Source organism: Pavona decussata, unplaced genomic scaffold (genome assembly GCF_977016875.1).
Source record: "Pavona decussata unplaced genomic scaffold, jaPavDecu1.1 SCAFFOLD_438, whole genome shotgun sequence".
Taxonomy (NCBI): domain Eukaryota; kingdom Metazoa; phylum Cnidaria; class Anthozoa; order Scleractinia; family Agariciidae; genus Pavona; species Pavona decussata.
Window position 1 is genome coordinate 134,780 of NW_028145793.1, and position 14,835 is coordinate 149,614.

Sequence of the window (14,835 nt, forward strand, 5' to 3'; positions counted from 1 at the left end):
ACTCAGTTCGAGCCTGTGGATAAAATCTTAAGTACAGCCATTGAAATAAAAGCCACTGATAGGTACATTTTGGCCAGTTTTCGAGAAACAGCGAAGTTTCGTGGTCTATGGCGTAACAAAGGGACGGAGCAGTGTTGTTTTTATGACCACCAAAGCGTGTTCGCGGGTTTTTATGATTGCTCACTACCCGGCGCGTTATTTTGGCTGCGACGAATTATCAACATTGAACGCTCTCGTTAAAACGATCCTTAATGAACAAAATACCCTCCGAAGCCTAACAAATGGATCACGTCAATGCGTGCTGACTTCCACCGAAAGTAGAAGTTTGAGTAGCTTTGTATTCTAGTCTAGAAATTCTGCGCGCTTTTGTTGAAACATTCTCTCTAGACTACTCGAGAAATGCATTGTTCATTCTTTTGCCAACTGTTTATCCTATACGGGTTGTTTTAGGGAAGCATTGTAGAAAAGGAGGCGTTGTTACATGCAAGCACAACCACGAAAAAAGAAATTACCGTTGCGCTACTCAATGTTCAAATCTTTTAGATCTAGAGATTTTAATTTCTAAGCCCTTTAATTTCAGTAGGTGTCAAGATAAGTATATTCTCCAGTTTTCACTCAAAATGAATTGTCAGAAAAACAGCCCAAAAAGAATACTTCTCAGCAGCTTTCATTTGATTGGTCACGCTTAAGGATTTTCTTCACAGAATGAAAAGTTGTTTAGTTACAAATTAGACAGACACCCAAAGTCATTAAAAAGTCCAAGTTCTGTGCAGCATTGAGCGAGCATTTATATTTCTCTTTCTTTCAATTCTCATTTAACAAATACATAATTTGAATCATCATATATATAATATATCTGGATTAATTTTAAAAGTCTATCTATTTGCATTTACAAAATAGCATCACATGTATAAACAAAAATACTAAGAAACTGTCGTTATTACTCAAATATCGTACATCATATCAACATTAACACCTTTCTTGGAAGAGACTATTCTAAAATCATACAAAAACTGAGTTCATTCATTTCCAAAATCTCCTTTTTGAAAGGAAGAAGGCGCGGCAATCAACACACGAAGGGAAGACAACTTTAATAGAACTCTATAATAACACGTTATTTCTATTCATTGTATTTTTCCTATAAAATCTTCATAAACCGAAAGTTTTACAAACTCTCTGGGAATATAATCAATAATTATCTATTTCTGGGTTTTTGAGTGTCTAAAAATACTTCGCTAAGCGCTATCGACCGTCAACGCGAAACAAAACAAGCTAGTGGTTATCAGTTAACATTGTTCGGGTTTTTTCCAACTTTTAACTCGAGTGCATATCCATTACGGGCTGTGACATTGACAACACATTTTCAGAGGAAATTAAAGTGGGTGAAGTTTGCGTGGAAGGTATAAGCTGTGATCCTGGATGTCCTGGATGACCCGGGTGACCGGGATGATGGGGATGTGCGTGGGGGTGCCCCGGTGGGGGCATCATCATGGCATGTGGATGTCCAGGGATGTACATTGGTTGGGCTTGGTGGACTGACGTTGGAGGCATTGGCGATCTGTAGGCGTGAGCGGGCATTTGGGCATGCATCGAATGTGGTCCTGCTGTCATAGCAGACATTGGAGGGATTGTGCCTACTCCACTTACTGAGGGATCGCCTGTTTGGATGTACCCTCTTGGTCCAAAATGTGCAGGCTGTGGAACTCCACCATCCATGTGGTAATTCGGATGTGGAGGCGGGTGATGCTGGTCTGGGTAATAGCCTGGGGGTGCTCCTGGAGGGCCAAATCTCGGCCCCGGTGAAGGAAGACCTTGACCTAGCGAGTTTTTCCGGCGTCTTGACTTGAATACCGTAACTACCGGTGACTTTCCTGCTCTGTTTGAGGCATCTATCATTGGCTGAACAATACGTCTTCTTGCGTTGATGAACCTGCCAAATAAATGCAACAGTTTCAACGTCCTGCTACTGAATATCTGTAGAAATTTGTTGACAAACGTTAAGGAAGGAAAGCGTGAGAAAGGAAGCTAAAAGCCAAAACATGACGAATCGAATGTCATAGAACCCTTCAATGGGTAACTTCTTTTCCTGATTAACAAAAAATGTTAATCCATCTCGCTTTGTTCATTTCTATGCGAGGTGATAAAGATTCTATACGCCTATGCTGTTGATTATATCTCATTGCGTGGCCTAAAAATCCACTCACCAGTTATTAACTTGTAGAATAGTGAGGCCGGTTTCTTGAGCCAAAGATCGCTTCTGTTCCTCGGATGGATACGGGTGCTAAAAGCAAGTTATTAAAAAATCGTTCACTCAGTGCAATACAAAGGCCATTGTCGTGAAGAACAATACATTTTATTTTAAAAAACCGTAACCACCAAGAAAAACTTTGGAATTACAGTAACAAACACTCCACACGTAGATAAGAATTTATTTCACTCCAAGACAGGGGCGACAAACTTGAGTAAAATTAGGAAAACGCAATGTTAAATACTCTGATGATCAAATCATAAAGTGCATTTCTTGAGATCTGAAGGTACATTGCGTGAGGCGGGTGCAAGATGTTGCGAACTGGTGTTTTAACGATGAATGTTTCCACCAGAATAGGGCATTTTGAGTTTTCATGCTTTGACGAATTTAAGCACCCCCGCAGTTTAAGAAGAGTTTGAGAATTCGCTCAATTGTTCGATTTATTGTTCCGTTCAGTTAAGAAAAGAAAACAAATTGGAGCCATTTGTCTTTCCTCTAGACCTTTCTTCAAAGATTATTACGTCCGTTCTCGTGATGTGGATGAACTGCTTTAATTTCCCTGTTGTGGTCTGCTACTTACTTTGTAGCACTAAACAACCCTGCCACTTATTGTAAAATATTGTCATAAATTGCGTCAACAATGTCAATGCTGTTATCGACTAAACTTTTGTTCAGTTAAGCAAAACTAAAGAATCTCAAAAGAGGTTCATTGGTGTTTTGGAGTAGCGCTTACCGTTAAATGCTGAAAAAGCCATGCCTTCATGATATTGGTGGCGGCTTTAGGAAAGATCCCTCTCTTCTTTTGGCTTTTCTTTGACTGTTCATCATCCGTGTTGTCACCCGTACCATCTTCGGAGCCAACAGACGTATTTAACGAAGGGTCTGAAATAAAGAGGCACGCCATGTTTTTTAAGAAAATACTGTCGTTACCGAGAGGCACTTCAAGACCTTATTCTGTTACACGTCGCATGTTCTGATAGAATATTGAAGTAGACAGTAATGGATACGACACGTTGTTAAGGCGATCACATTTGCAAGTTTTATCCCCTCATGCACTTGAAAAGATCTAATAGCGTGGACTGGCAGTTTTGCATACGCGGAGGATTAAGAGCGCTGTGAGAGCCTAATTTTCTTGTGAAGGCTTGAAGGTTAACACTCTCTGGGTGATGCCAAAGAGGAGAGGCTTATAGCAACACCTGCTGCTCTAGTTTCCTGTCAAAAACTCACAAAGACGTACTTGACACTTTTCCAAAGCTTTTCGCAATAGCGTTATTGGTGTCAGTCAACACAAGACAACCCATTTCCTCCAAACACAAATTAGTGAAACCACTCCAAGTTCCCATCGAAAGGATGATATCGATAAGAGCGATGTCCTATAGCCTGTTGACTTAGACTTCTCGCCAAACAATGGAAAAGGCGGAACGGTTTTTATTTTGCCGGTTATTATATCGCAGTCGAAAAATATTTTGTTTTTCTGATACAAGGCCCCACCCTTTAAACGAATTTATGGACCGCTCGCCACCCCGTTCGCTTTTCTCACACGATTGCATGCCACATTATGCCCCTTACAACCGACAATGCAAATAGTGGGTGGAAAAAGGAGGAAATGTTAGCTCAGTGTCTTGGATTAAGTAAACATCACGAAAGAATGCTAAATACTCCAAGTCAAACTCCTTTTCTCTCGAAATGACATCTTTATGAAAATGAGGCGAATCACAAGCAAACATCTGGTCGCGAATTGAAAAGAGCTGAAGGCAGGCGAAACATAACATGGCGATGCCTCGAGCGCGCAAACCGAGAACCACACCGAAAGGCAATAAGGTTCGCGCTTAAGCCAACAGGATTAATAATGGCAGAAAAAATAAATCCTTCTTAGCGTACACGTATGTATTTGTCACACGAGTAGGAACATTCTTCACGCATCAATTAGGATTAAAAAGATCACTTTCACTCCTCTATTAAAAGCGGGGGCTTTGCCTTATTGATGAAATTTCATAGCGGATTCAAATTGGAATTTTTTAGCTTTTCTAACCGATAGAGGGTCTTGTGGAGGGTTTTTCTGGTTCAATACTTTGACAAGAAGCAATTAAGTTAATCGGACGCTATCAGCGCGTTTTATGGCTTTGTCTGCTATCTCTGAAAGCGCCAAAAACCAAGATGGGAAACTTGAGCACGATTTAAACTACATTCAACAAGCCGATAAGACACCGAATAGCCGACCAACCTTAAAATCCGAGTCATTTGAACTTAATTAATTTGGTCAAGGAGCATTTCCCAGATAAAAGACTAGAGCTTTACCGCCCTGAGAAGAATTTACAACAGCTAGGTGCTTGAAACTTGACACTCCCAACACTTTGACGCTGACAAAATCCATCAGGTTCACTTAAATGCTTACTGCAGCCCTTAGTCATACTAATTCATGTTACTCTTCTTTCACCTGTTATGCGCTCGTGACAGCAATAAAGCTCTTGAAACTGTTTTCCATGAGGCATCTTCGAGAGGGCATAGAAAATACAAATTCCAAAACCACTTGACAGCCGAAGTCTTTGAAAAGTTAACGATTGAAGACGCAAAAGTGGACCTCCCAGAGAAGTGGCGTGCACTAATTTGGCAGAGCTCGTTCTTCTTTGTTTTTCACCTCTAGAATCCCGAAACTAAACCCCGGAGATTGTAGATATAAGTGACGACAAAAGCATAATGAATTATTGGTTGACACTACTTCAGGAAATTACTGGAGGAAATTGCAAGAGGCTATCTTGTCAGATTTATCAAAGAATCAAGAAATACTGTCAAGAATTAAGACAACGACAGAAAGGGATGGTACACATGCACTTAAATGAAAGGCAAGCTATTATCGGCTTCAATATTTTTAAAATACACACATTTTCCAACTTAAGTGAGCTATATGAAATCTTGACATCGAAAACTTAGAACGCATAACGAACGAAGCTCTTGTCAAAATTGTCCGAATAACCTTATGTGGCCCAGCGGTTAATTAACATTTGGCTCGATTCCTGGGCGAAAAAAGTTGCTGATTGGTGGCGAAGCCAAAGCTCTCAAGAAAACCCTTGTTTCTGACAGGCAAAGACACTTTTATATATACTCTTTTATCCATTAGAAACGATTTCTTCAGTTTTCGCTTTTCAAAGGTTGGATGTTTGACACTTTGTAAACGAAGATGGCACATCTGTTACTAGCTGTTAATTTTATCGTCTCTCTATTGTCAAAATAATTTCTTCAAACGATTTTTTCCTTTTGTTTGATCGCACAAGGCGAGTTGGGCTTTGAGAAAAAAATTTCATTCCGTTCGCTTGGCCTTAATTGTAACTTTTCTTTGACAATTAGTCATGTTTGTACTAGAAAATACTCTTGTCACTTCGCAATCAAAAGAAGGCGTTCACTAAGTGAGAAACACGCGATAAGTTATCCACGAACTTTTTACGGCTCATTTCGAAGCCTCATTATCGCGCCCTGTCTGTTTATAATTCGCAGGGATAAAAAAATCACGAAGCCACAGCGGAAAAAACATCCTGTGTTCATAATGTTGTGCCTGTGCTAGCAAACGACACATAATGACTGCAACTTTATGCATATGAGAAAAGCGAACCGAAATTTACATATGGCTTATTCTCGTCGTAAAACGCGTAAAGTGATATTCTTTTTAATTACCAACAGAAAGAAAGCCTTTGTGCAGCTGTGTCAACAGAGCCATAAAGCTTTCAACTCAATAAAAGGCCACAAGAATAGACGTAAGGCTGAACCAATAATTTCACTGTTCAGTCCCACTCTTTATATAATTGCCAACGTGGATCACAACAATGGCCAACAGCTACTCATTTAGCATAATAAAGGAGAGATAAAACAGTACCCCCCGATAAATTCTCCTTTAGTGATATATTATTGAAGACATTATTAAAAAGACATCGAATACGGAAACAATTTAATAAAGAAGTGATAGAAATGTCGCTTTTAATAAAAGCTTTTGCCATTTCCTCACCTTCCGGAGTCGTGGGCCCATCTACCCCAGAATTCGATGGCGGTCGAGATGATGATTGAGAGTTGGATCCCGAACCGGTCGCTTCATCTCCCTGCCCAGGCTGCCAGGTCTGAGGATTCGGTGGCTGGAGGGAACAAAGCGAAAGAAAACAAAATAAGTGATCGCGTGCTCTGCTCTCGTGCTATCTCACAAACCAAAAGAAAACAATTGGAATCCTTCGACAAAGTTGACATAAAAAGAATAAGAAAAGTAAAGCGCGGGTGTAAGAAATTTCGACATTTAACGTAATTTTTGTCAGAAGTGATTGTGAAGGGATAATTGACGAAAATCCCACCTACGAGAAAATTGCCCGACGCGCTAATAACTCTATAAGTTCATCCGCCAAATCTTTTGAGGCTTTGTATCCCGCACGCTGGATGTCTGAGAGCGCGCTTGTTTTACCTGTCTTAGGTGAAAACAGGTAACCATTGAGTTGTTAGCGTTTTCTGTCAGGTTCAAAACGTAGAGGTGTGAAATTGATCTTAGATAAATGTCCCAGTGTATGTGGCACCAAAGAACTTTTTTCAACACGTCAATCCGCCAAAAAGGCTGTCTAGGTGCAATAAAAACTTCTAATAATGACAAAGCATAACGCCATCACAAGTGTCCAATTGGTGCTCGACTACATGACTTTTTGTGACTTCTGCTGACGGCTGGTTGTTATACGGGCCGTCGTTAATACAGTAACCACACAACACTTTATTTTTACTTCCCCATTGAGATCAATTCAACTCGTGGGACAATGATAGTTTTGAAAACATCGCCGCGGGGCGCAAGGTAAACACTGGCTAGTCAGCGTTCATCAATCAGGTTATGCGACCTCATCGGTAACCGTTTGCCGTTGAGACGCGCTGCAGGCTCTTCCTAATTCTATCGCGGGATTGCGAAGACTTAACGGTCATAGTGCGGCGGTATCATTCTCGAGACTTAATAACCATTCATCCACTTAGATGATAATGTGATGTTGTGAGAGAAATTTACACCTCCAAAAGGCTAAGACCGTACGTGTATCGCCCACCAGATGAACAGCCACCAAACGATAACCCAGCGCTAGCGTGGCGTTCGTTCGCAACTCATGATGACACACCAGGTTACAGTACCTGTGGTAGGGCGCTTTCTGGCGGTGAATCGATGTCCAGAGTATCGCTGTCGCTTCTGCTTTTGCCTATGTTTTCCTTCTCGTCCATAACAAGATCAATGGGCATTTTACCCTTCAGGCAGGAAATGTAGCGCTTACAAAAGTTGTCGCACAGCTCGTGCACCTTGAGGGAGAAACAAGAAGTGTTGGATTTTCGTTGTTTTACAACGTGAACAGCATCCTGAATTTTAACTCAACTGTTAGCGTAAGCACCAAGAAATACCTTAAAAATCCATCGAATAAAAGCAAATGACAGCGCGAGATTAAATTTCTAACTAAAGATAAGGGTAATGTATGCATTATGCAAATTCTCGTCTGAAAAATGTCTGGAGGTTCTTGCTTATATACACAGAACTGAGAGCATCTCGGATCTGATGGAAGTCGTGTTTTCTTGCAGCGTTATTTTTAATCGATAGGTCAACTTCATGGCTGACTTAAAACCACCACCCGAAACATCACAGGCTAAATAAACATTTTCGTACCTTTTCTAGTTCCAGTAGGTGAAATCTCAGGACTTGGATCGACTGAATCATCTAGAAACGAGAGAACCAAAACATCGGCCAAAAGTCAGATTCCTTCATGTTATGAGTCGTACAATCAACGGTATACAAGGCACTGAGTGACTGCTGTGCGTGTATAAATCAGCGTATAAAGGCGGCGAAGCATGTGGCAACATTTTGTGTTATTTAAATTCAATCAACCGGGTTTGTATTAATATTTTAACACGTCCACCTTTGAAATGATAGCTTACGGTTTGGCCAAAGGAAAACAATACTTACCAGACTATCGACTTCATGGTTGGACGAGAAAATCGTCTTGTCGCTTCTGAACTAAAAACACAACAATAAACGGAAACCATTATGAGATTTCGTTCACTTGATCACCCTGTGTGTGACTTGGAAAAATATAAACTGTAGCAGTTCAAGAAACGATTTTGAACGATCACGTCAGACTAACATATCATTGATTGCCCGTCCCCTGCAGGCCTGGGGGAAGTCTAACTACTGAGCAATAAAGTGTAAATGTACCTGTTTCGAAAAAACCTGGATATCCTCGTTGAATGAAGCAGAGGAGCACACGTCTCCACCGACAGCTCCAGGTTCACGAGGAGTGCACGTCGCCAGCTCGCATTTCTCGAAGATAAGCGCGAGGAGAGGGAACAGCGAATGCCTGACAGTGGAATTAGAGCATACATGTTAATGAATAGAGTTCAGTTAATAAGCGTTCATTTAATGCAGTGCAATGAAAAAGCCGGTGATCACGATCCTGTAGGGCTAACTAGCTAGATAGCTTGCTGGCGCTAGCTGTCTTGCTTGAAAGAAATTTTAATACGTGCGTCCTTGTAACTATCAACTGTAACTCAAGCTAATGCGAAGTTTGACAGCACCGGAGTGATCACCGAGATTCACAGATAGATCAGTCGATCGTGAGTGAGTGATACATTTAGCATGACATGCAAATCAAATATCTGAGCAGGGAGCTGATCGTATGTAACGTACGTACCCATATATTAACTCCTTATCTCTCTTGTGAATATCAGAAACGGCGCTCATTGCACTCGACACTCCTCCTCCTGCGGCAGGCGGGTGATGGTACGGTGATGTAGCACTGTTATGGTTCATATGCTGCATTGGAGCTCCAGAACGACTGTGATCGTACATAGAAGTTGCAACGTCCATTGAGTAAGGGCCCACTTCATCATAGGGCTGCAAAATTAAACGATTTTGTCAGCTGTTTGCGAAGCGCTTCTGCAAATCAGTGCACAACAGCGGCGCTAAACAGGCAAAACTTCATGCGCACACACCAGCACAGGCCGGCATCACGGGCAAACGGAACGCTCGGCTACTGACCCGTTGTGCCATACGATGCGTATTCAGTCCGCTCCAGGGTTACGAGCCGCTCTGTGGAGGATTGTTATCGTAAAATTGCTGCAAATGTTTAATCCTGAATTGTGACAATCAGTTTAGGGCTAACACAGTTGGATAGCTTTCTAAACTTACAACCCGTCAACTCAATGTAAGGAAAAGATGTGTACGGCCGTCAACACAACTAGTAACGAATTGTCAAGCCTGTCTCGTGGCTTTTGGCCACAGGTCTGTCAATCACTTTTCAAAATCTCTATGGACTCTTGTCACGTAATGACCGAGAGAGAGTTCGAAACTTGATCAGGATGGCAGAGAACATTTCGCCGCGAATTCTCTTTCGTGTGGTCGATTTCAGGCGCGCAAATTTATTCAGGAAGGACTTAGGGTAGTATTAAACTTGACAAGGCATCTCAAACATTAATAAGCTTTTTCTCTTAAAATAGAACAACGTAAAGTACTTTGAAGCGGAGGCAGAGCCATTAGTCAATTCTCCTGGGTATGTTCATAAAAACCAGCCACTTTTCAATAATACCTGGTGGAACCAATTAGGTTGACGGACCAATCAGAAGACAGCTCATCCGCCAAGCCAAATAATGTGTCTAAACATTTCAATTTCCATTGTCTAAGCCATCGTGGTTCTTTACGCAGGACGTGGGGCGTGTCGTTCCTTTCAATGGCATATAACAAAGTAATCGAGTGCAATTTTGAACGTGTTACTAAGCCTCAGATGAATGGCAGTTTATTAACAACACGCTCGAGGCTCGCTCAAGGCTTGGTTTCCGTGCTTGCATGTTTCGCATTTCACACCCCCATTTAATTAGAACACAAAACAATTTACAAATGTCTCGATGCGTTGGGAAGTATGTAAAACAACTGATTGTCGTGTATGATTGACAGCATTTCTAACACCTGCTGTTAATTGGCTTGACTGGGGAAGAGGGCTGCCCAAGACAACACAAAATGAACTTTAATAAATGTGTTAAAAGCTCAAATACAGCTGAAACAAAAAGAAATCTTACACGAAGCTAGCTGGCTTGCATTTGAAAATCGTTCTTTACAAATCAACTGAACTCTCAACCGGCACCATTCTTCTAACTCTTGGTTGCCGTTATTGAATTTGGTGTAAATTGAAAGTAATTTTGACGGATTGTATTTCACTATCAATTTCCTTGTCTGTTCGATAACGAAGAAACGTGACGCCTTTTGTCAAAAGCTGTCATGAGGGCGGAGTACAGCGACATTCGGGTGAAAACAACACATTCACTCGAATCTCCTTTAAACCGCATTAGATACTGTGTACTTGTCAGAGCTTGCTGTGAAGTCCATTGTCATTAAAGTGAGCTAAGGTTGCGCGCTTTTCAAAAACCATCCTCGCGCATAATCCTAAACAATTCAAGGTGATCGCGCTCGTGTGTTTACTGACAGGAACCGCCGCATGCCAGGCAATGTTTACGCGCTTGTCCTCCAAACGTCTGCCTGTCGTTTTGCAAGCTATTATCATCAGCACTCTTCAAAAGCTCGTTTACAACTACGGCAAGTGTCCTAGACTAAACGTTCTGTTGCCGCTTAATCTTCGAAGTATCTGATTTAGCCAGGTAAATTATATACCGAATACGTGATGTCGCGGGTATAAAGAGCCAGAGATGAACGCAGGGCTTGTGTGTATATTTAGCAACTGAAATTGGACACTGCTGTATTCTCCCGGAGGGTGAGGAAAAATATTCCTGAATAGCCTCGAATCAAGAATTTAATTAAATAGCGCTTTTTGTAATATGATTTTTCGAATCATAAACGCGCGATTTTCGCGTTCCTTCGATTGCTTATGGGCTGAAATGAACAACAAAACAAAACACTCAACGGCACGGCAGGCATCGCGACCAGATGGCGCGAGCATTAGCATTGAAAGATGAAGTTATGACAAATTTGTGAGCATAATTTTTACCATTATCAAATTAATCCCAGGCGATGTGAATTTTTCGAGTTTAAAAACTCTCTCAATACGAGGAACTGTTATGCAATTTATAAACACACTGCTTAGCTTTTTTGGCATGCACATCGGGTTTCATTTTTTACAATAAACAGAGCGAACGTGTAATTTAAGAAGCTTTTGCTATGGCTTTGGCCGATGTGTTTTCGTATGCGGTACGAAAACATCACATCTGATCACTAAAATTTTGTTTGTCACTAAAGATGTCGAACATTTCAGCATTCAGTCAAGAAAGTGACATTCTGGCGAAAACCTTCATCCAAAAAGCTGACATCTGCTAATTAGATCCTCGTAGTTATCTCACAACGCAGGACATAATCATTAGCCACATGAAAATAATTTTAAAACCATTACGCACCTCAATGTTTTACAAAGGAAGAGATGAAAAATTTTCAGCTCAAGAAACCAACTTTGCGGACAAGCAAGGAACGTAAATAATTTAAATAAATAACTTGGGTGGCTTGAAATTAAACAGACAGCATTTTTGAAACGACAGAATGAAAACCGCAAATCGCATTCCTTTCTAGAAAAAGTTTCCGTCAAAATAACTTATCTGCGCTACAGTGCGGGCCATTGTTATCAGGCCCGATATTTTTCCATTCATCAGAATGTAAGAGGGTTGTTTTCTGTTGTTTATGGTTAGACATGTTGTTTTGCTTAAACGCATAAATGAAAGACAGCAAATGAGAATGTTCGACAGGGTGATAACTGCTCAACTATTAGCCACGAAAGGTTGATGTATGTGACAAGCGAGACTTGAAAACGGCGCAAGTTTTGACACGTTATAATAACACATGGACTGATGACCCGTTTGATTCGTCTGGTCACGCATGGCTAAAGTGCAGAAAGTACTTCCATCTTGCCCACCACAAACTTGCCACGGGTTTCGATTTCTTTCGATTCGTTCTTCTCTCTTAAAATATTTGGCAGTTCTACTTTGAACACAGTTTCTGCTCTTTGAGGAAATTAAACGATTATTCGAATTAGCAATTTCTGCTAAGGTTGTAGTGTTAACAAAATGTTAAACAGAATAAACAGCGTGTTTCCAAAATTTCAACAAACCTGCGCTCTCGACCCTTTCAGTTGGGCGCGAGGCCAAGGTTTACCATGCAAGCAGACATTTCAACCGTGTAATAAAAATTAACATAGATTGGTAAATGTTTCCTTTGTGGCTGATAGTAAAGTCGCTCAACACTAAGCGTCTGAAAACGATTGGTGACAACACGATATCCACACTTGACTGCCCCTGAAAAGACTGTTTGAAGTTTGTATATCATGCATGAAATTACGATGACTCTCCAATATGCACAATAAAATCTGTCATTACAAGCATTGGCCAAGTGTCAGTTTTGTCATGCTGTTTATTTCTTTCGCTTACGCTTTTCTTTGACGCCGTGTGGGGGAAAACAGTGCTGTTTGTGTTATCGGATTAAAGAACCTTTGCCCCTTTAATAGCCATTAAAAACTGCCTGCGCATTTAGAAGTCGGCATTCAACAAGACGGAAAACGACACAACAGCCTTGATTTGTCTCAAAATAAAGCCCATACTTCAATTTCACAACAAAGGCATGACAACTATGTCGTATCCATTTAAAAGCTTTACAACACTTGGTGGTTAGCAAACGGGTAACGTATCTCGGGATTAGCTATGGCATCAATCAAACGCGTTTCAGAGGTCTGTGCGTGCGAACGAAGCCTTCTTTGAAGTCCAGATACTAGGAATTATAGCCTGCACGCCGACATGGATGATTAGAAGGCTCTGGAACTTGTGACAAGACAGTAGGTCAGTCGTATTTTTCCTTTCAATCTGGGAAGCAAGCTTTGGAAAACATCTGGCTAAAGTAAGCGGGAGTATAAAGCGGGATATGTTGTGATGGCCAAGTATCAACATGTCAGCACGAGAAATGCATTTCTCTGTTAAAAAATACCTTCAGATGGCTGAAAACTAAGAGAGCGACTCAAACATCGCTTTAGCAAGGAGAGGCAGCACCAGAAGCTATATTTAATGGCTTGTGTGGTTGATAATCGAATTATTGTGGCGGCCCTGATTTGTTTTGGTATCAAACTCCCTGTCGCGAATAAAATCATTTCGAGAACAACACGATGTCGCAAGTTTATTAACCGAAACTTTGACCTGACAACATACAGTTTAACCTTCACTAGCTACCATACGTCGTTAATTGTATTGCCTTTGTTCACTTGGCGAGGAAGTGTGCTTTTGCATTACGTTTGCTTTTTCCGCTTGCTTGCCTTGTTTGAACAGCATCATAAAACAAGTTGTGAGGTTGCAAATCACTTTACACTGTTAATTCGGAAATTCACACTTCACGCGAATTCCCTTCTGTTTGAAAACGTGGGTTTTGTTGCAAATCGTCTTCATTTGAATTCTTATCAGGCTTCAGTGGCAGCCGCAGTAATTTACCACACATATTTTCAAATCTGTGATGACGACCCTGATACAACCTTGCATATTAAGTGGCAAAAAAACGAAGGCTGTAAAAGTCTCGTTACGACAAAATGTACCAATAAAACTTTCCTCACCTTCACACAATCATTTGTTCGCTTTCCAAATAATCAGCTGGGGCTTTCGTTACGTTTGTGTGCCTGTGTTTTGATCTTGAACGTCTGCAGTTTGTTTCGAATCGACCTCTAGATACTTCAAACGGCGGCATGTGATTTCAATATTCTATAGACAGTGGTTCGGTTTAGAATTACACAATCGCGTCTTTCCGTGCGAATTTCAATCGCGAAAGAGATTTTTTCAAGCGCCTAAGAATAAACCACTTGTGTCTTCGATGGAAAAATTCAAGCCGTCGAAAATTGCAAAGTACTCTAGGTCGTATAGACGGAAAGAGGTTTTTGAAATGCACTGAAAGTGATGATCAGTCGAGGTGAATGTGCATGGATAATGTGGTTGTTCAATGATGGTTGTGCTATCGTTTACGTGAAGGGAAGAAACGTGCTTCGAAATCAAGTTACTTTTTAGTTGCAAAGCTGGTGCACTTGTATCGTGTTCCAGTTCGTTGGACCCTAAAAGCAACAGTGGATTCTTATGCAATACCCAGACTGTACAATACTGTGCCAAGGACGGGAGCAGGCTCCCATGCCGTGTTCAAGAATTTGTAGAGTATCGCCCATAAGTAGGCCCATCCGTTTGTGGACATGCTTCAATCAACACGGATTTAGCTTAAAATGGAAAATCCCGGCGGAAAATTGAAATTTCCGCACCTATTTCAGAAGAGTGTTTCAGAACGGCTTAGATGAATGTACATCATGGTGATGAAAAGACTACTTATGCTTTGCAGTCTTGACATATGCCCTCCATATTGGATTTTGGAAACGAAGGCATGTTCAATTTGATCTTTGCACTTCTTCTTTACACACAAATCCTATTTGTCAGAAAGACCTGAAGAAAGACAACTAACTGAACAAAGATTAGGTTTTGAAAATGGAATTATCCGGCACATGCAATGCTTCATAGATTTGACTGCAGCTGACATGATCCTGTACACTCAAGTCCTTAGCTAGAGTGGCTGTTTTCGGTATATTTCTCTAGCTTTA

At 41.0% G+C, this 14,835-nt stretch overlaps 1 protein-coding gene across 8 annotated transcripts in view; it reads right to left on the minus strand.

Annotated features, from left to right (window-relative positions):
• Positions 1-763: 763 nt before the first annotated feature.
• LOC146450601 (homeobox protein Meis1-like) overlaps positions 764-14,835 on the minus strand; it is a 44,650-nt gene continuing 30,578 nt past the window's right edge. For 5 of the 8 annotated variants that reach the window (XM_085100206.1, XM_085100205.1, XM_085100208.1 and 2 more), the window contains 9 exons: positions 8,926-9,128; positions 8,451-8,592; positions 8,202-8,252; positions 7,905-7,955; positions 7,385-7,546; positions 6,246-6,369; positions 2,982-3,130; positions 2,205-2,281; positions 764-1,930 (listed from right to left, as the gene is read on the minus strand). In XM_085100206.1, coding sequence (XP_084956332.1) covers positions 1,315-1,930; positions 2,205-2,281; positions 2,982-3,130; positions 6,246-6,369; positions 7,385-7,546; positions 7,905-7,955; positions 8,202-8,252; positions 8,451-8,592; positions 8,926-9,128 — 1,575 coding nt within the window. In that variant the 3' untranslated portion in view covers positions 764-1,314. Of the gene's footprint in view, positions 1,931-2,204; positions 2,282-2,981; positions 3,131-6,245; positions 6,370-7,384; positions 7,547-7,904; positions 7,956-8,201; positions 8,253-8,450; positions 8,593-8,925; positions 9,129-9,226; positions 9,475-13,815; positions 14,797-14,835 lie in introns of those variants that run through there. The other 3 variants (XM_085100212.1, XM_085100210.1, XM_085100211.1) reach the window with 3 other exon arrangements.